The sequence below is a fragment of the Manihot esculenta genome, chromosome 2, assembly GCF_001659605.2.
Source record: "Manihot esculenta cultivar AM560-2 chromosome 2, M.esculenta_v8, whole genome shotgun sequence".
Taxonomy (NCBI): domain Eukaryota; kingdom Viridiplantae; phylum Streptophyta; class Magnoliopsida; order Malpighiales; family Euphorbiaceae; genus Manihot; species Manihot esculenta.
Window position 1 is genome coordinate 35951537 of NC_035162.2, and position 22990 is coordinate 35974526.

The window sequence follows — 22990 nt, forward strand, 5'->3', positions numbered from 1 at the left end:
TCTAATGCTTCGTTGTTAAATTCTTAACACAACGACCTCTTGTCACCCTGCAGTTTCATAATCCACGAAGCATCAAATTTTCTATCTTGCAAGATCATGTCGCCAGCACTTTTTGCAGTTGGTTCCCTAGGAGAAGCCAACGATGAAACAATGCATTATTCTAAATAAGGCTTTTTACTTTTAGTATGATGTCCTTGCTTTGATCGTACTATCATCCTCCATAGATGGTCCCATTGCATCTGGTCATCAGAAAACCCGTTGGGAGCATTTTTTGTCATTTGCCTATTTCAATCTTCATAGATAAGAATGAAAAGGATTGGGGGTTAGGGAATTTTTTTGCTATTTTGTGCAATGAGGGCAATTTAGTATTTTAAATATAGACTAACAGTAAAAAGAGTTTAAAATTAACCGATGTCCAATTAAATTGATAGAAATAAATTACAGACATATTTTAATATAATTAAAAAATATATATTTTAATTAGTTAAGTAAAACTATAGGAATACTATATTAATTATCCTTTATTATTATTAAACGCTTTCCTCTTTGGTTAAAAGGGCTTTGCCGGTTTAGATAATGCAGAACAAACATAACTTTCTGCATTAATAAAGTCACCATGGATGTCTTTGTCTTTTATGTTTCGTCCTTAGTTGATTTTTCATAATCTCCTGGAAGACTATTTAAAGTTCTTACAGCTTGCATAGGAAGAGAAACAACTTTTGGAGTTGTTTTTCCCTTGTGAGGCAGTTGATAGTGTTGGTTGCTTCTCTTGGAAGCTCCATGTACCTCATTGGATTTTTGGATGTTAGTCGCTGTGTGACCAACGGATGCCCCTGCCTGCCAACTTCAGGTGAAGTTCTCCTTGACCCTTGCCAATTTGTGCTACTAAAGTAGACACCCTTGAGATAGTTCTCCGGTGCATTTTGAATAACTACTACATTCTTGGTGAATGTCTTGCACACTCCAATTATTTTACCTATATCTTGCATTACTATTACATTTGGTGTTACTTTTTTTGCATCAAAGGCAACTCTTTGTCGAATTGTTATTCAATAAGTGCATCTACACAAAGTTTTATCTCTATAGAAACTCTTTTATGGTTCGGATCATACAGTTCCGTTTCCAATAATAACTTCTTGTTTTGCCACTATGACTTGATTCATAGTCCAAAACTTGTTCTATCAATATTGATAAAAAAAAAAAAAAATTGGGTAATGTAGAATTATATGTCCCATCAAGTGACCAAAGGAATGTTGTGTCATTTAATAAAGGCGAGCAGTGTTGAATTTGTGCATCGAACGAGTGATGTAGAAATGATCCAATTGAGCATGCCAAAATATTTTTGCCTTGCTAAATTAAATTATTGTATTGAAACTCTAAAGAGCAACATTATAATCAAAAATTTATGTGGTGTATTGTTAAATTTTATTTTTAGAGAATCCTAATTTGTAAATGACAGATAGATAACAATGTTTTTCTATTAAGATTATTAAGTGTGGAAGAATTAAATCATAAAGTATTCATTATTCATTTTAAGTTCATGCCTTTCTTTATATTATTACATTACATTCAGATAAATAAAAAATAATAATTTTGTGAATTGTTTAAATAAAATATATTTGCCATTTCTATCTAAGCTAACTCTTGATTTTTCTATTAATTAATAGTTTATTTCAACTTTATATAAATAAAACATATTCAGGATCTCTCGAAGAATTTCTTAGCAAATATACGAAAAGTTATATAATATTTTTTATTAAATCTATTATATTTATTTTAAATTTTTAAAATAATAAAAATTAATTTTTTATCATTTTCTTGCAGTGAGATATACGATGACTAAATTTTCATAAACAAAATAATTTTTCTTTTTTTTTTTTAATATGGCATTATTAGATTTAGGTACATAATCAAATTTTCCATTTTCATATTTTTTTAATAATCATTTCACAAATATGGCAATTTTTATGAATAGACCAATAAGTTATTTTACAATATTATATTTTTTTAATATTGGGACTTTTATTACTTTATGGTACTCATTTATTTTCACTTTTATATCTTTCTAAGATACAATTTCATATCTTTAACACTTTGTTTGGTGATCATTGATTCTCAACTTTCACTTGATTTATTATAATAATAATATACATGAAAATAATTCATTAGAAGGTGCATGGATAACCGTATGTTTACAAAACTTACTTGAGTAAACCCACAACACCGACTATTTGGAAGATGATTAAGGTGGTTTAGTTTTTGTAAATTCACCTAGCACAAAATATAACTAATGATGCATTCATGTATATTAAAAATCACAAGAAAAAAACTTTAACATACATCGTCTATTAAGCACTCGGTATCACACCGTCCCAATATACATGTTATAGGAATATAAAGTACACACAAATCAGTAAGAATATACAAAACAAAGACCAAAGCAGAAGTAATCATAGTTCGATAAGAATCCAATGGTAGACAGAAGCCATAGTCCATGATTTTAGCCAGGTTGTTTGCAATAGTACCAAGCTCACATTAACCTAAGACATGACATTAGTGGAGTTTGTTTCAGTTATAATTCCGAAAAAATAAATATAAAACGGTTTTAGCAATAGTAATATGAGGGCAAAATGGTTCTTATACCATTTTAAATTCTCAAAAAAAAAATATATATCTTGCATAAATTCTTCCATTATAAATAAAGAAGCCCTTTCACAATCTACCTTTGATATGACTTTTGTGCTTGGCATCACCTTTGAACCGAGAATTCAATATTCTCTAGCATTTTTCTGTATATCATCCAAAACATTCGAGGGCAACAATGTCAGGATCAAGAAGAGAATACATGTAATATAAGTATTCTATGGTTTAGAAAGAAGTGGGAATTTGATTAACTAATACATACATACCATTTCTGCAAACAATTGTTGTATGGCAGTATTGAGATTGCCATTCCAATGCCATTGGTCATCTTTTTGTACACCCAGCAGGCTGCTTGTACTTAAGACTCCTTTTGAGAAAACCTGCAGCTTGGGGCATTGCTTCACAGTTACATTTTTCAAAGAGGGGAATTTGAAGCTGTGTTCTGATGAACAAAAGCAAACGAGGCTCGGCAAATAATGAAGTTCCAAACTTTCCAATTTGCTAAAGATAATATCCTCTTTCAATTCAATTTCATCTCCAACATTGGCAACTATCTCTTTCAATCCATCACATTCTTTTATACTCATTGTTGTGAGTCGCACCAAACTTTTTGCTGTGGAAGATGTTACTAGACTAAGTAATCCATTGCATTTCAACACTTCCAACGTGATTAGATTTTGGAAAGTAGAGGATGGTGCTAAAGCAACCAGACTGTTACACCTCTCAACAAGAAGAAGTTCAAGAGACTGTAGAACTTGGTCTAGCTGGGAGTCTTGGTTCCATATATCCATCAAATCAGGAAGGTTATCCAACACCAGTCCCCGTATCAATTTAAGAACCTCAGCATATTTTTTCCTACCAACAGAGCTATCACAAGGGAACAACTCCTTGAATCGACTACAACCTACTCCAAGAATTTCCATAGGCTGAAATCTTTCAAGGAGATCAAATGGAAAAACTGCAGATTCATCATGAAAGCAATATATCTCAATCTCTGTGAATTTGTGAAAGAGATCAGATGGAAACTGGCCTTCCAATATCATTGCCGCATCCTTTCTTGTTAGAGTTAACTTCTCCAAGTTGGAGACAACCTGTAAAGGTCAATCAAATGAAAACATGTTGAACATTTCTATAATTACTTTCATTAACTATTAATTGTCTTTTAGTTCCTTAGTATATGATGAAAAGACTTTTAGGATGGGTGTAACTAAATACAATTATTATTATTTATTGACTTTCGTGTTTTAAAAAAATTCCACCAATCAATCAATTTTTATACATTTAAATAATCAATCCAAAATTAATAATTAATTTACTTGACAATCAATTTTTTTTTGAATTAATTGTCAAAAAAATTTATATTTTACAATTTTTTTATGATTCTATTCTATATTTTAAAAATAGCCAATTTAAACTTATATACTTAAATTTTTAAAAATTACACCTAACTATTAAAATTTTCGTTAACTTATTAACATAGATGTCATATCAGCGCCGTATCATTACCACTTCATTACCACATTATTACCATATCATCGCAATATAATGCAAAATGATCGTAAAAGAAATTATATATTTTACAATTTTTTACAATTTTACTTCACACTTTAAAAATAGCCAATTTAATTTTATATTTTAAAACTTCCACCAATTATACCCAACCATTGAAAAAATATTAATTTATTGTTGTCTCATCAATAAAAATATGATATTATCATTCACATTCTATAAAATTGGATAAAAAGTAAAATTTACCTCAAATTATATAGCGGAGTCAAAATGCTAAATTTCATATGTCAATTTAAATTTGCTCATAAACTATAATCAAAGATCAAATATAACCATTAATTGTCCTTTTTTTTTTTAATCAATAATTGTCCTTTTTTGGTCATCAATTCATTTGATCTTATTTAATATTTTAATAATAGTTATTACCAAACTTGCACTCATGAGAAATTAAATTTGAAAATTTTGGCATCAATATATAATTTAGGTGAAAATTTAACTTTATATTCTATAAAATTACCATTTAAAATTTTATTAATTTTAATAATTATTTCATAAATGTAAACAACATATAAATATAAACATCTCATATTAGATATTATATTGTAATAATATGGCGTTTTGAAAAATTGTGAAATATTATTAAACTTTATCCAGTTTTATTTAACATATATGTTCTTATCCATTTATTCAAATTTTTTACTTTAATTACACATGGCTCTCTCCTCACTTTGCACCAAATCTTTATCACAATTTAATGGTCATTAACTTCAAAACTATATGTAAAGATATTTCATTAACGAAAATGAAATAAAAGTTTAATAACTTGTAGAAATTTGGATTAAAAAAAATACTATTAAAGATCAACTAATAAATTCATTCATAATATAAAGACTAAATAGTAGAATACTTAATATTTCAAAATTAACAAAATACTAATTAATAGATTTTTTTATTAACTTAGAAATGTTTTAATGTGTTATTTAAAATTAATGAACTAACTATTGAGTTTCTTTGTATTATATGAACTAAATAATAAATTATCCTACAAATTGTATTATGATATATATTTCTTTCAAAGTGTATTAAATAAATGAATATAAACACATTATTTTTCTATTTTTCACCATACATTCCAGTAGATTTGTAAAACAAATTCAACCCCATGCTTCCTATATATAATAATTAATATAATGCTCTAATAAGTTTCATGCTTACATGTGATTATAAGAACTGACATATTACTTATATACACAATAATACCAAATTTTTTTTAAGATATGAAAAGGAAAATTTTAATGTTGACACGAGGAGAAGTGGACAGAGGCTCATACCTTTCTAAACGAGAAAAGCGGTTGTGGATCCTGAATCATAGTTTGGCTCTCCGTATCTATCTCTAGCAAGTTCTCAGATTCAGGGCAAAAGATATTTAATTTATCACAGTGATACACAATTAAACGCTTCAGTAATGGAGATTCCAAAGTGTGTATTCCTGAGTAGAAGCACTTGAGTTCATTTAATTCCCGAAGCATCAAGGACTTTAAGCAAGGAAAAAGAAACTCTATACTTGCTTCTGTTACTTGGTCCTGAGCAACAATTTCTTCTACCCCACCACAACTTTTCACATCTAGTGTCTCTAGCTGCAGCAGATTTTTAGCTATCGTAGCTGGGAAAATAGCTTTTAGATTTGGACAATCCGAAACCACCACTGAACTTAGGTTATCAAACAAGACAAGTCCCATAGGATCCTTATTCCATACATGCTTCAAATTAGGGAGGTTTCTTATGTTCAGAGTTCTCAACTGAATGGTCACTGTTTCTTCCAATTTTATCATCTCTTGTAGATCAAATACCTCTTCCAGTGAATCACAATTGCCTATGATCAAATCCTCAAGATTCTGGAACATGGATGGAAAGATTTTAAGTAGTTTTTTACAGTGCTCTACCGTTAATGCTTTTATTTTGCAAAAAGAATCTGAATGGAGTTGATTATGCCATAGCATGTTCAAATAATCCATGTTAAGAATCTGCATTTTCTCCAAGTTTGGGAATGCAACCTGTATCAAAAGTCAATAGTCATGTGCCTCATCAATGTTGTAAAATTTTCTACTAATAAGATAGTCAATTTGTTAAACATTTATCTATTATATTTATATATATATATATATATATATATCAAAATCCATTTAAGCAAATATTTCATTGAGATTTGAAGCATGCAATTTACTGACCAAAATTATTCATTTAAACAAAAGGCTACATGTTAAGAATCATTGTTAAGGGAAGGAACTACATACCTTTTCATCAAATAGAGCAGAGTTTATAATTTCAAGTTCATTATTTGAAGTTGGAGAATTGGAAACAAATGTTCTCATTTGAGGGCAGTTTTGTATGCAAATCTCTTTTAAGGCAGAGCATTCAACTAAATTAGTTGTGCAGAATCGGGTGAGTTTTGGCAGATCTTTGAACTTCAGGGACTCTAGTTGATGTAATAACATGGTTTCTTCATCCAATCCCTCCCTGAGTATCACTTGCTCCATCATCTTACAATTGCATACCTCAAGTCTCTTCAGATGCACAATACTTGATGATGATAATAGATATTTTAGATTCCCACAGCCATCCACAGTCAGGCTTGTTAAATTCTCAGTATAAGAGGACATCTTCAAGTGTTGAGCTTGCCACATCATCTCAACATCAATTGATGACAGTTTCAGGTCCTCCAGATTAGGAAAAAATACCTGCAGTGAAATGTTTTGCTTAATCACCATTCGTCCATATTTTCTAAGACAATCACTAGTCACTATATACTTCTTATGCCAGAAATTAAAGCATACTCGAAGTAAAGTTCTTAACAATTAGAAATAGACTACCAACCTTTCGCTCAACAATTTTATCAATTGCTGCATCTGCTTCCCTAAAGAATGAACAAGTGAATGTGGTTGGGCAATCAACTACAGCAATCTCTTTCAGAGATGGACAATGCACAGTACCACCGCCGGAATTGAAATTGATTAATCTGGGCAAGGATTCAAGAATAATGGAGTTTAGTTGAGGAAATATAATCTCATCCATAGATTCTTCTGTGATGATTTCTTCAACCATAGCACAACTTTTCACTTCAAGCACTTGGAGTTGCTCAAGGCCACAGCAGATGGTAGGAGTAAATATATATCTCAAACTGCTACAATTGTAGATTTTGAGCAGTTTAAGGTTTCTGAGATCTAAAATTCCTTTGGGAATCTCAATCCACACAAGCCTCAACATAGGAAGATTTATCAATTTTAGCTCACTCAACTTGAACAAATTCCCAAATGGTCCATCAAAGTTTGGCCATTCTAGGCCAAATACTTGTTCCACTGAATCACAATTTCTGACCTCAAGCTTTTCCAAATCATTTAGAATTGGCAGTAGATTGGATGGAACAACAATGGAGGAAAATGCAACCTCGTCTACTTCCAAGGAACTTAAATTGTAAAAGAAATTGACTGGAAGTTGGGTTTTCCATGCCTCTTTCAGTTGAGAAAATTCAGAGAGTTTCAAATGTTGTAGGCCACTGAATCCAACCTACCAAAGCAAAACAAGGAATTAATGATTATGTAAACAAAAATTACTTAACTATTATCTAGAGCAATGAACTTACCTTATCTGCATACAATTGTTTTATAGTGGAATTAAGATCCCCAACCCAACGCCACTTATCTCTTTCTTCTGTAAAATTTACTCTCTTTAGCCTTGGTGTGCTTATAGATCCTTGAGAAAAAACCTTCATTTTAGGGCACTGTGAGAGATCTACAACTTCCAAAGCTGGAAATTTTAAAGTGCAACGTGAGGATGAGCAGAAAGTTTCGAGGCTTTTTAAGCAGTGAAGTCTCAAAGTTGTTAATTTCCACAAAATAATCTCATTTTGGGATTGGAAATTATTTTTGTCGCTTGACACAATTTCTTCAATCGTATCGCTTTCTTCTATAATCATTTTGGCGAGATTGTGCATACTTTCAGCATTAGAAGAAGATACTAAGCTTGACAATCCATTACAGTTCCACACATGCAGAATCGTAAGATTTTTGAAAGCTGCAGAGGATGGTGCCAGATTAGTCAAACCATCGCAACCCCGTATTTTAAGAGTTTCAAGATTCTGAAGAAATGGAGAATCTTGATTCCATACATGTCTAATATTAGGAAGCCAAAGCAGCTGTAAGCATCGGATCTGTGATAGAACTGGATCATGACCATGACCATGTTGCAGTAATTCTTTGAAATAACAATTGGTCAAATCAAGTCTTCCCAAATTTGGAAACTTCTGAAGAAGATTAAGTGGCACATTCAAGAAAGAATAACCAAAGCTTTGCAGGTGAAGAAATTTTAGTTTGACAAAGAGATCCATTGGAAATTGGCTTTGTTGTATCATTGCAGCGTCCTGGTCATTTATTACTAATCCCTCCAAATTGCCAATAATCTGTTAATCATTCAAAAGAAAATTTTGAGTGGGATGAAATCAAGAACGAAAGCTTTTATAAAATATAATTAAATTAAAATTTTAAAATGTTTAAACAAATGAAAAATACAAGATTGTTAAAAAAAAATCATTATAAAGAATTTTATCACCAATGAAGTTATATTTTATCCTTAATAAATAAATTATAGTAAAAAAATTTATTTTGACAAGATTTTACGAATTATTTATCTAAGTTAAAATCTTGAAATATTAATTGAATAAAGACAAGTAAAATTATCCCTAACTTTTTAGTATTATACATTTTAATAAAAATAAAATAAAATGCAACAATAAAATTAATAATAGTAGTAAAAAAATTATATATTATAAATAGTACAATAAAAAAAATTAAAGTCTTTTTTGCACTTAGAAAAGAAAAGGATAGCATTATATGCAAGGGAATAAAATTTAGTTTTTAATTTCTTACAATGAAAATGTTAATAAATTATTTTAACATATTGAGAATTAGAATTTTATAATATAATAAATTATATATTTATTTTGATATAATAAATTATGCAGTGAGATTACGTTGATATATAAATGCATTATAGATAAGTTTGCTATTTTATTTTAAAATGCTCTTTTTTTAATTTATTAAATAAAAAATCTATTATTAATAACGTTATAATCAAATACCATATAAATTTTAAAAAGAAATAAAGTATATTAAAAAAGATTAACCTAAAACTTTACAATTTAAATTAAAATAATAATAACATCTAAAAACTTATAAGTATTAAATGAAATAAAATAACTTAACTTTTAAGACTATAAATAAAATAATTCAATGAAGTAGTATAATAAGCAAACATGAATATTTTCTTTAAAAACTAACTAAAATATATTTTAATGTTTTTTTAATAAAATTTAATAGTAATAAAAATTAGTAATAGCAATTAAACCTAAATTTAATTAATTTATTGTTCTATATATTATAATTATTTAGAATTGTGTTGTATTAAATTAACATTTATAATATTATAATTATTAAATGTTATAAAAATTAGTAATTAGCAATTAAATCTAAATTAACATTTATAACATTTATAATAATATTATAAAAATTAGTAATAGCAATTAAACCTAAATTAACATTTATATATAATACCCTATTTTTATACTTCACTTACATATGTTTAATAAAAAAAATTATAAATGAATTATTTTTCTATTTTTTAATTATGATTCTCTTAATTTTTTTTTAATTTTAATTATGTCTACTCTTAATATAATGTCTGCGCTTTTATTTTATATTGACTTATACTATTAGTATAAAGTAATAACAGAAAATTAATTATATAACTGTAAATAGTAATATTATAATTTTTATTTTTTATTATATTGATATGTTTTTTCATAACGAATATAATAAAATTTATTACGATAAATATTCAATAAAATATTTAGAAAGTAAAAAATCAATAAATATGAGATTTTTTTTACTATTTGTATTAAAATTAGTGGTAAATACAAATGAATTAAAGTTATATTTTTTTATATTAAATTAGAAAATAAAAAAATAAATTTTGAGATTTTAAGTTGAATTATATCAATTTTTATTTTTTTATTATTTTAGCTAATTTATATATAAAAGGGCAAATGATAAGCCAAATTAATTGATTGGCAAATTAAAAGACCATTAATTTTTATGTCATTTATTATAATTATAAATTTTACTAAAAGTAAAAAATAAAAATTATAAAAATGGATTACAAATAAATATTATAAAAATATAAAAGCCCCGTCTGAACTTGAAAAATGAAAATAAATAGTATTATGTGAATGAAAATATATATTTTTATTTTTTTCAATGATTTTATTATAATTCTAAAATTTTAGTATTATTTAATAAATTGATAATTTAAAATTTATAATATAATAAAGACTCAGTATATAATTTGCCGTTCAACCTTTACACAAAAAGATAGTGGCACCTTGATATTTTTTTAGTAAAATTTTTAACACGTAAAATTTATAAAAATATAATTATTTAATCTTTATGCACACATACAATTTACCCACATTTTAAATTTTTTAAAAATTAAATAATTATATATATATATATTTTATAAAATTAAGATATTAAATAGTTAAATTTTTATATAAGTTAAGTGTGAAATGTTAATAACAAAAACATCATAATACCAACTGATTTTTTATATAAATATCAAGAGTACATTTCATTTTATATACTCTCTCGGTAATCTTTTGTAATTATCTTTAGAATTAAATAAATTAATTAACTATGGTTAAATGAGACTTAATAAATAAAGTAGTGACACGTACCTCTCTAAATGAGAAGAGTGGTTGTGGAATTTGAAGTTTCAGTTCGTTCTCTTGCTCATCCATGGACATTTCTTGTATTTCTTGAGATTCAAAATTGTAAGTTTGCAGTTTTGCGCAGATACCCACATTTAAATGTTTTAGTTGTGGACATTCTAGAGTGTGCTTTCCTGAGTAAAAATACTTCAATTCATGTAATTTCGAAAGGAACATGATCTTTAGCCCACGAAATGCAAACTTGGGAATAATAGTAAGTGCCTCTGCTCTTTCCTTCTTAGTAACGATTTCCTCCATTCCACAATCCATTATGCTTAGCAATTCAAGATGCGGTAGACATTGAGCTACTGAAAATGGGAAGAGTTTTTTCAAATTTGGACAATCCCAAGCACGCACTACACGTAGGTTATAAAAGGAGAGAATGTCATGAGGATCCCTATTCCATAATTGAATTAAATTCGGAAGATTCTTAACCTCCAAAGTTCTCAATTGACTATGCCTTACAACATGTGCTTCTCTTTCTTTTATTATTGCTTGGAGATCAAACACCTCTTTCACTGAATCACAATGTCGTATAATGATTCTAGATTTACCAAGAACTTTTCCAACAATTTAGACGGAAAGATTTCCAGTAGCTGTTTTCCATTTAGCACATTTAGCACTTTTAATCTACCAAAGGAATCTGTTAGGACTTCATCACACCATATCATCTTCAACATATGCATGTCCTCAACATGCAATTTCTCCAATTCAGGAAACCAAACCTAAAAATACAAACATTAGAGAAAAATATTTTAAACACGACATGAAGGAAGGATTGATAAAGATTAGAACCTTTTCATCAAAGAGAGCTATGTTCACTTGTGTGGAGACAAATGATTGCAAACGAGGACAATTCCCCATCTTCAACACTTTCAAGGAGGGACATTCAATTAACTTAGCTCTGCAGAACCTTACAAGCTTGGGAAGACCTTTGAGCTTTAGAGAGTCTAATTTAGGTAATAATATTTTGCTCATCGTTTCTCCTTCTCCCGCTGCAAGTATTACTTCTTCCATAGATTTGCAGTCACATATCTCAAGCACTTTAAGATGTGCAAGACTTCCAACAATAGAAGATGTGAATAGAAAGTTCAAATTCCCACACCCATCTACAATCAATGTTGTTAATTTTTCAATACTCGGAGACAATGCTTTATGTTGACAAGGCCATATCATTTCCACATTAATTCCAACAAACGTCATGTCTGCCAAATTAGGAAATCGAATCTGCAGGCACAATTTTTATTTCATGAGAAACATAATATTATCATTTAAAAGGAAGCCTGACAAAAGTAACAGAAGATTAGAGAATTAAAAAGTAAATTTCTTTAATGTCTAAAACATAGATAATTAACAAAACAAAAATAGAGAGTGGATGAAACCTTGTCGTTGAAAAGTGCCACCAGAACATCCGCATCAGCTTCACATACAATTTCATTGGAGGCCGTAGTAGCTATTTCTTGATTTCCTGCTCTTTGGGATGTAGAATGCACCTTCACTTGGGAACAAAAGCTTATAAATTGGGGTAGATTTTCCAACGTTAAGGATCGTAGTTGCGTCAACTCACATTCTTCATCATCTTCACCTTCCTTAGCTACTATCACTTGTATAATTTCGCAATTATTCACATTCACTTCTTCTAGCTTCTTAAGGACATTAAACATAGAAAATGAGAAGAGACTCCTCAATGCATTGCAATTTTCTACCTTTAATTTTCTCAAATCGCTAAAAGATCCCACTGTATAAGGCCCTCCATAAATCTTCTCCAAATTATTCAGATTGTGAAGAAATAATGACTTCAACTTGGGAAAAGCAGTGAAATGGTTCATTTTCATCCAGTCTATGATATATTGAATATCAAGGCTATTTTGAACATGAAGATGCTTTAACTCAGGAAAGCCTTGATCATCTAATTCATAGAGAACACTTCTCACGCCCTTCAAGTCATCCAAATATAGACTTTCGGTTTTCATCAGCAACCCTTTTACTCTCTCCAACAAGGCGCTTCTATTCAGCTTGAGTTTCAATGATCGTGAGGTCTCATACTCATTATTAGCCCAATCCCACCCATCTCCAATCAATACTCTAAAACTTTCCAATTTTTCAGAAAATATATCTTTAGGCATGATATTTGCATCTATGATATGTATCTCTAGAGTGGACAATTTTGACAAAAGCTTCAATTCAGACAAGTTAGCGTTGTTGCTTCCTTCATCATGCCCTTCACCCTCCCATTGCACAAGGCTTCCCCCCAAGTATAATTCCTCCAATTGGGCTAGTGTTGATAGGACATTTGGCGGAATCACTTTAAGTCTTTGACATCTACTCAAATCCAAAAGTCGCAAACAAGTCAATTTTCTTACTTCATTCGGCAATCGAATAATTGTAGATTCCATCAAGCTGAGAACTTGCAGCTGTTTTAGCTCTCCAATTGCAGCTATGTCTTCCAAATCACAGAAATCCAAACATAATGTTTGGAGGTTCAAGAGATTGAAGTGACGAAGGCAGTGGTGACAAATTTATTTTCGTCAAATCCAAGACTTTGAGTTCTTTCATTCTACTGAATAAATTCTCTGATTTTGAGCGAGGAATCTTGATTGAACAAAAAAAATGACTTGAGTTTTGGGCATTCAAATACTTCAGGGAGCTTAGGGATTTTGCAATACTGCAAAGAGATTGATGTGCACTGCTTAAAGAAGTCCTCGTTCGGCCATTCTTCCAATTCAGCTTCATTTGCTGCAGTGAGCACTTGATCGTGCTTGGACACAAATGAGGCTGCAAAGCTGTGAACCACATCATGCATTTTGACTCGCTTATGGTCCCCATCTTCAAGTAACAAAGAAGACAGCTTTAGATCACTTATTACTGTAAGTAGTCTATTTCTTGTTGCTTTTAGTGTGATGTGTTGATTAAATAAGCCAAACCCCACTACATATTTCAACAAGTCTTTGATGTGCTCATTAGCTGTGAGTTGTCCCAAGAGTCGGAACAAAGACTTCTCCTCATCTCTCAAAAAGTTGTAACTCAACTCTAGGGCTGAGTAAACTCTCTTTTCATGTCCCCTGCCATCAAATATTTTAAGCTTTTCCAACGCATCATTCCATTCAAATGCCTGCTTATTTTTCAACGCAGTCGCTACTGCTACAATTAAAATGGGCAAGCCTGCACATCTCTCTGCTATTTCCACAGCTATAGGTCGTAAGTTGGAATCTTTAAGATCTCCCACCTTCTTCTCAAATAGACTCCATGCCTCTTGATGCTCTAAAACTTCAAGCCTGAAATCTCTCTGTACACCCATTTCCGACAATACAGATTGCTTTCTGGACGTCATAAGTATCTTGCTTCCATTATGATCAGTGCCATAAGGAATTCCTATCTCATCTAGTTTGATTGCTGCCCATATATCATCAAGAATTATTAGAATTTTCTCTTCTTGTTTGATTCGCTCACTCAATCGAGCTGCTCGTACTGCAATAGTCTCCGCATCAAGTTTGAAGTCTAGCCATTCTGCAATTTCTTGCTGAACACTTTTCAAATCCGCGTTGAGGGTGACAGTTGCTATAACCACCAATTTGAAGATTCCGCGTTCCCTGACCAGAGTGCCTATGTGTTTCACAAGCGTGGTTTTACCCACGCCTCCCATTCCGTACACTGCAATGAGATTGACGTCAGCATCTTTTAAAGCATTCAAGATTTCGTCTACAACAGATGTTCTTGATTCAAAGGCTTCACACTCTTTGACTGCCACTATGCCCTGTGGTGGAGCACGGTAGGAAACTCTGGGAAAATTTCCCCCTTCTCGGACTCCAACAATGGTTGGTATTTCTTTACTGGCTTTTCTACTAATCTGGTGGCGCCTGATCAAATTTGGACACAATCCCATGAAGCACCTCCTTTTTCCTCCATCTTTATGTTGAAGAAGAATTTTATCTGCATCTTCAGCGACACTATCCGCCTTAGCCAACCACTGCTGAACATCAGCTTCAATTTGTTCTAGTGGATTCCGCCTAGCCACCTCCACAGTGTGCTCAACCCTTTGTTTAGCATGACTGAGCTTTTCAACTTCTTCTTCGAGATTGTGGATGTTGGCACTGTAGTTGAATACATATTTGATCTGACGCACAACAGGATTAACCAACACTTCGAAAATTTTGGATACAATGGGATGCACCACTAACTTTGCAAACTCCATTTGCTGTTTTTTTTTTTTTTTTTTTTTTTTTTTTATAGAATAACAGCTACAACGAATAAAACTAGAGGCGAAAACCAACAGAGTTGCCTGCGTAAGATAAGCAAAGAAAATAAACAATTAACACTCCTACAAAATCAAATGTGCAATGTAAAATAAACTATTAAGTAATTTGCAAATAACAAGTAAGGAAAAATGATAGAGTAGAAATTTCTAAGTATATATTTTAAATAAAAACAACATAAAATGTGAGACAAAATGAAAGGATTTTTTTTTTACTGAGAAAAGAGTTAAAAAAAACAATTATTATTAAAATCAAATGCAAAACCCACTTCTTTAATTCAGAAATAAAAAGCAAAAGAATCCTAAAATAAAGGAGAGCTTGTTACCTTTAGCAATCAAAGAGAGACAGATCCAGCAAGATGATCAGCTGATTACCACTAAAGAGAGACAACGTACATAATTGAAGAAATGGTATCAAAGCAAATTAAAATGAAAAAGAAAAAAAAAATATCAAAGAAACTGAGTGGTAAAACTGAGAAATAAAGAAAACATAATACAACGAGAGACACACAACAGCACCTCTTTTATTAGGAACAGATCTAAGGTAAAGGGAAATAAATAAATAATTGAGAAACAAAAAAAAAAAAGAGTTTCTTTTTTGCAAATCTACCATAAAATCTGAATAAACAGACAAATAGTATCAAAGGAATTCATTTAAAAGAAATTTGTTACCTTCAGCAATCGGAGTGACAGAGCAAAATGATCGGTTGATTTGTACTGAGAATTAAAGCCAAATTGAATACACTGAGAAGCAGAAGAGCAAGTGAAGAAGTTATAGTCAATATGCTGAGCTCAATTATCATATGGGCTCCACACAATTGATTCCTCTGCCGTCCTCTGTTTTTTTGTGTGTGTTTCTTCTATTATCAGTACCACAAATAATAAATTAATGTAATTAATGGAGTAGGTTGTTCAAAGGTATTTATATTAAGCTTTGAAACTTATCTCGTCCAATGCACAGTATTTTTAAATGAATCAAATTAAAATAATATCATCCTAATTAATAAATTTCACTTACAAAATAATACATTTCATTGAATGATCATTAAATCAATTAGTCATCAGATTAATAAGTCTGTTATTAAATCAATTAGTCATCAGATTAATAAGTCTGTTATTAAATCGTCAATCAGTCTATTATTAAATCCTCAATCGGCTAATCATTTAATCAACATTTCATAATTTATGTACTCCTATATCAATGACTAATTAATAGAGTCAACATTTGAAGACAATTTCATCTATTATTTTAAGTAATATTAAAATAAATATATTGGTAAATTTTTAAATAGAAATTATTATTTAGTTTTTATATTATAAAAATATTTATTTTAAAAAATATATTATAATATTTTTAATATTTTAAAATATTTATTAATTAATTTTTACATTAATTTTAATCGTTAAATATAAAAAAAATTTAAAATATTCTCTGAACAAAAAGTTAAATACAGTTAAATAAGACTATATAAACATAGTTAATTCATACTCCAATGAAAGTATATAAAGTATATAAACATAGTTAAAGGCTATATAAACTATATAAACACAGTTCATGATATTAAAGGATCGATTTTAAAAATATAAAGATTGATTCATTAATTATATTAAAATTTAAGAATTAAATTGTAATTTTTTGAAAATAAAATGTTAATCCACATTTATAGAGACTTAAGTAGTCATAATGATATTTTAAGTATTTAAAATATTTATTCTGACTAATAGAATTATAAATAAAAAAATTTTTAATTTAGAAGAATTAATTATAAAAAAAATTTAATTACTTGATTTTAAAAATATAGAGATCAATATGTTAATTATGCTAAAATTTAAGAATTAAAACGCATTATTATAATAATTTTTTATTTATTTTTCAATCAAATAAAAGTAAGAAAATAATATTGAGGAATATTATTTATATTTTTCTATTTATTGACAAAGAATTTAGAAAAATTTTATGTTAATTTTATTTTATCTTCTGCTCAAAATGATAAAAAAACGCATCTCCCTTTTTTTTTAACTACTATTTCAAAATAATTTAAACTTTTTATTTTAATTTAAATGTAAAATTTTAATTATGAAAAATTAATTTTTTAATAATACTATTTTTAAAAATAAAAAAAATTACAATATCATTTTGAAATATTATCATTATTTACAAATTAATCTTATATTTTTCCAAAGCATTCCTTTTTTTTTTATTATTAATAATTTAATCCTTTCATTTAATTTCAATTTACTTTCCATTAAAAAATCTGGTCAAATAATAGAGAAAGAGTTTGAAAACCTAAAATTATCTTCTCTCATCAACTCTCACCAATTTTCTCTCTTTCCTTAAAGTTCCAAATTGGTATCAATATCTTGCCAATAATAGTACTTAACGGCTATTAATTTTGATCAATATTGTCAGAAACATGTTAAAAAAAAAAAACTTGAATTATTCCCATCTTAATAAAATATATCTCAAATTATAAAAAATTAACTAATACATCATATTTAATCATTTAAATTTATTTATATTATTAAGTTAAACTATTAAATTTAATCGAAACGTATCGTAATTCTCTAATTGACATTTTAAATTTAATATAATTATAAAAAATTTTAATTTTACCAATTTATGCCATTATTACTCTAAACTTTAATTTTTTTTCTTAATAAATATCCAAAATTAGTTTTAATTTTGTTAGGTTTAATTTTTTAATTTTAATTCAATTTATTTATAATTTTAAATGACATATTTTATGAATAGATAACTTACTTCCTAATACTTTTTGCATTAATAATATAATTTATGCATCATTATAGGTTATGAGTAATAATGATACTACCTCTAAAAAATCAAAAATCACATTTTTCTTATTTGAAAAATTAGTCATATTTATCATATTTATATGATAAAACTAAAATAACAAACAATTTAATTTATTAAAAATAGCAACTTTTAGTCTAATTTATGGTATTCTTGATTTTTTAGAACTAATATCACTATAGTACTACGACTTAAATAATCCAAAAAATTACATTTATTGATGTTAAAAAGTAAGTTATTAATTTTTAAAAATGTATCATTGGAATTTATAAGTAAATTAATTAAAATTAAAAAATTATATTAAATCAAAAAGTTAAATTTGAGTATATTTATAAAAAAAAAATTTAGAATATAATTATTAAAATTAAAAAGTTTAAATTTTATTTTACGTACAATTATTCTTTTTGAATTATATTAAACTATTAATTCATAGTGCTAATTAATATGATGATTTATTATTTTCATTAAATTTAATTTTTCAATTTAATAATATGATATATATAAATTTAAGTAGGAATTTATATATTAAAATACGAATGGATTAAACTATTTGCTATTATCTTTGATTGATAAATGTAAATTTTTTTTTGGTAGTCAAATAGGGTCAAGCCCTAAAAAATAACAGCATTAAGCTAAAAACATGCTTTTTGGCATGTGAGTTCTAACTTTGCCAAGTCTGTTTTCTTCCAGAATTGGTCGAAACACAGGAGGGCAGTAGTCATCGAGCAAATGAATACCCTATGATTGGGATTTGACATCTTAGCCATGCTATCGGCCACAAGATTCGCTTCACGGAATATATGTTGAAACATCACAATCAAATCCCGATTGGGCAGCTCTTTAATTCTCGCCAATAAACTACTAGTGATAACAACTTCATTTACAGTTTTTAACAGCTTGACAAGTCTAGCATTATCACAGTCGACCATCAATCGTCAGTAATTCATATTCCATGCCAGCGTTAGGCCATCAAAAATTGCCCATAATTCAGCATTGTGAATGGATCTAATGCCCACCAATCGATTGTATCCCACGAGCCAAGAGCCCTCCGAATTCCTTATGACACCGCCCGCCTTGCCGATACCCATTTAACAGCGATAGCACTGCTGTTGTTGCTTTGCTTGTTTCGACTGTACCCAACTTCAGCAACATGTCTTGCCCAAATAAAGCTGGTATCGAGAATATCCCATGCTTCTTGCAAACCACCATTGAAAACTAAATCATTCATCTGTTTCCATGCAAACCAACATACAATAGAAAAGATTGAACACCAAGAAAAACCCTCATTATTGAATTTAACCGAAGAGCAAATGTTTGCATTCAACTATTCAGTTAAAGAAAGGGAAAAGAACACTCCCTGTTTGGCAGGTGCCACCACTTCTCTCCACACCGATTTAATCATTTGACAGTCCCGCAAAACGTGAAGCACACTTTCCTGATGAGTGCCACAAAGGCCACAAGCCTTATTGTTTGTCAAACCACGTCGAAATCTCTCTTCATTCGTGAGGATCTTTCCCGGCAAGCTAGCCAGATGAAGTTCCTGGACCCATTAAGGGCATTTTAGGGCCCAGATATGCTCCCAGATTTTTCACTTTATCGTCCCAACTAGCTTTCATCATAAGGCTGTAGGCTTCGCTAACTGAAATTGCTCCCTCTTTAGCACCTTTCCAACCAATATTGTCTTCACCTACAAAAGGGCTAGGAGGACAAATATTTGATATATGTAGCAGAGCATTAGGGGTTAAAAATTTATTCAGCACTTCCCAATTCCAATCGTGATTATTAGTAATCACATCAGCAACTTTCCATTCATTTGGAATCATCACTCCCGGTTTTTTATGTTGCCACAATGGGCCTAACTCGGGAATCCAATCCTCAAACCAAAAACTAGTACGTTTGCTATCACGAATAGAAACAAAAATATTGTGACGAATTTCATCCCATATCTTTGCCAAACAATTACCAGTAACCACATTATCTAGAATAAAGTCACCAACACGATGTTTTTCACGAAGAATGTCACCCATAACTCCCCCCGTCTGGTTAAGACTTTGTTGTGTTCCTTGAGCTTTCGAAAACCCAAGCCACTATGATATAAGGGTTGGCAACAAGAATTCCAACTAACGCCAATTTGGTCTTACCCTCCTTAGCGCCCCAAATAAATCGTCGGATTATGGTCTCAATCTCATTGATGACACTAACTGGGAGTAAGGCTATCTGCATGAAGTAGTTTGGGAAGGCCGCAATAACCGCTTTCGCCATCGTAATTTGACCAGCCATAGAAAGAGAGCTAGCATTCCAACCACTCAACTTTCTTTGAATTTTATCGAGCAAAAACTGGTACGTCGCGTTCGTAACTCTCTTATGGAACAAAGGGACACCCAAATACATTCCTAAGTCCTCAACCATCTGATAACCCAATTTATTACTAATGGCAGAAGCCGTCTCGCTGGGTGTATTTGGGGAAAAGAACACTTGGGTTTTGTTGGCATTCACTTTGTGTCCAGATGCATCACAAAAACCCTTGAGAATATCAGCAACAACCTCAGCTTGGTAGAGATCTGCATGACAGAATAGAACCAAGTCATCAGCAAAAAATAAATGCGACAAAGGCTTACCATTCTTCACAAGCGAAATAGGTTTCCATCTAGAATCATGGACCACCTGTGTAATGCTTTGCCCCAGTCTTTCCATGCCAAGAATAAAAAGACACGGCTAGAGAGGATCTCCTTGCCGTACTCCGCGTGAGGGACGAAACTCATCAGTCATGTAACGACCCGGAAACCGGACCGCTACCGGTGCTAGGATCCAGATCGACTTAAGGCCGCCGGGACCCGTAGCAAGCCTAACATACATCCTGTGAACCTGCTTAATCCCATACATGATCAACAGCATACATAAAAATTTTAAACTTTTCTTTTTCATACATAAACCAAACTCAACCTGTGCATGTACTATACATAGACATTAACTTTAAACCCACCTTGGAGTCCTCATCAATGCTCCAATGGGGTGACATAATCATGCATTAAGTTTGGTTAAACATAAACATCAACAAACATCTAAGATCATGTATCTAAAAAGGGATTAACAACATACTATGGTCAAGCACAACTATAACTTCCATAAACATCATTACATAACTTTTCAATACTATACTTTTACATCATATTCATGTCCACTCTAGCTATTACATAAAACGTATGACCTTACTCTTCTTGACTTTCTGACCTAGCCCGTACCTGCAAACCTAGAGGTTAAGAGAGAGGGGTGAGCTATAAAGCCCATTGAGCAGAATAATAAAAACATTATATTATAGTTCATCCATTCATGAAATGCAACACATCACAAACATATCACATCAAGGATGGTATTGTCACCTATAGTCCTCTACATTCCAAAGTGCCGGGACGTAGAATGGGTACAACCGGACTTTCTCTTATATAACATAACATAACATTCCAACATGCCGAGAAGTAGAATGGGTACAACCGGACTTTCTCTTACATAGTGCCGGGACGTAGAATGGGTCAACCGGACTTTCATACCATAACATAACATATCACATCATGCCGTATCATATCGAGGACTAAAGGATCATTCAATGCCCATCCACATCATCATCAAATTATGCAATGCAGCATATTCGTGAATACTAATGCAAACACCCTAACATATCACTTGGCATTCGTGATGCATGATTCATGCTCAAACTTTTCATATTTATTTGATTTAAAACATAAGAGTTTATCCTACTCACCTCTGGCTAGCTCTGACAAGACTCTGTAGCAGCTGACTCATTGCTGGGGTCCTCGGTTCCTCGGGTCCGAACCTACACGGGTGGACTCAAATGAGGGACCAAACATACATGAACATGACTCTAAACTAATCCCCAAAAACCCCTAGAACATCATGAAACAACTATAGAAAACATGCAAGGAATGGCTGAACAGGGCACTTTCGGCGGCAGGTTCGGCGGCCGAAAGTCCCTCCAGAGCCGAAAGTCAGGCAGGTTCGGCGGCACTTTCGGCAGCCGAAACTCCCAGACAGAGACGAAACTCATGCATGTTCGGGGGCACCTTCGGTGGCCGAAACTGCCCTCCAGAGACAAAAGTCCTCTTTCGGGGGCAGGCTTCGGCAGCCGAAAGCTGCCTCCACAAGCGGGTTCGGCGGCCAAAAGTCCCTTCGGCGGCCGAACCTGAGTTTCTCCAAAGTGGCAGAAACTCAGCTCCAACATACACAAACGCCTCCCAAACCTTTCAAACATGCATAAACCTATTCTACAACATGCATTCTCAAGCATACAAGCTCCTAGGGGCTTCAAACTATCCTAAACCCCAACTACAACACATCAAACATCCACATCCAACATACATTGCTCATAACATCAACATGAACCCAAAAACTCAAACACACCCTAACATGCATTTCTACCCCAAGAAACTTCATAAACTTTCTTAAAACATGGAAGAATGGTAGGATCGAAGCTTACCTCTTGAAGATCTAGAGGAGGAACGATCCTAGCTTGGAGAGGGGAAGATCTAGCACTTTGGTCTCCAAGCTCCAAACTTGCTCTTTTTGCTCAAATATCTTCAAATCTACATAGAGCTTGTTAAAACATGAAAGATCGGAGGAAAAATTATTAAAAACGAACCATGGAAGAGCAGAAACTCACCGTGGCCGAAAATGGGGAGAAAACTCGCCCGTTTTAGCCATGGAGCTCTTATATAGGGGCTAGCCAGACCACCTTCAGAGGCCTAAAGTGCCTCCTAAACTCATGCAAGTTCGACAGCCGAACATGGGGTTCGGCGGCTGAACCTGAGCCAACTTTTAGGAGCCTAACTTCCCTCCTAAACTCTCAAATGTTCGGCGGCCGAACTTTGAGGTTCGGCGACCGAATCTGGAAATGCCTCCATGGTCTTTTTCATTCAAAACTCAATTTCCTTTTTATTTAAAA

The 22990-nt window shown here is 31.1% G+C and overlaps 3 protein-coding genes across 11 annotated transcripts in view; all 3 read right to left on the bottom strand.

Moving 5' to 3' along the window:
* The window catches only part of LOC110609191, a 58169-nt gene extending 42339 nt beyond the window's left edge, over positions 1-15830 (bottom strand). The window contains exon 1 of the mRNA XM_043952232.1: positions 15548-15830. The gene's annotated coding sequence lies outside the window, so the exon portion shown is untranslated. The remainder of the gene's footprint in view (positions 1-15547) is intronic.
* Positions 1-22990, bottom strand: part of LOC110609176 — a 138509-nt gene that overhangs the window by 46731 nt on the left and 68788 nt on the right. For 4 of the 9 annotated variants that reach the window (XM_043952165.1, XM_043952159.1, XM_043952154.1 and 1 more), the window contains 2 exons: positions 2910-3734; positions 2320-2540 (listed from right to left, as the gene is read on the bottom strand). In XM_043952165.1, coding sequence (XP_043808100.1) covers positions 2451-2540; positions 2910-3734 — 915 coding nt within the window. In that variant the 3' untranslated portion in view covers positions 2320-2450. Of the gene's footprint in view, positions 1-2319; positions 2790-2905; positions 3735-22990 lie in introns of those variants that run through there. The other 5 variants (XM_043952167.1, XR_006349073.1, XM_043952168.1 and 2 more) reach the window with 5 other exon arrangements.
* LOC122722177 lies at positions 11337-13381 on the bottom strand. Its single transcript, XM_043952235.1, has 3 exons — positions 12352-13381; positions 11765-12196; positions 11337-11694 (listed from the first exon to the last, which is right to left on the bottom strand). Exons 1-3 carry the CDS (start codon positions 13363-13365, stop codon positions 11485-11487), a joined length of 1656 nt encoding a protein of 551 aa, XP_043808170.1. The 5' UTR covers positions 13366-13381; the 3' UTR covers positions 11337-11484.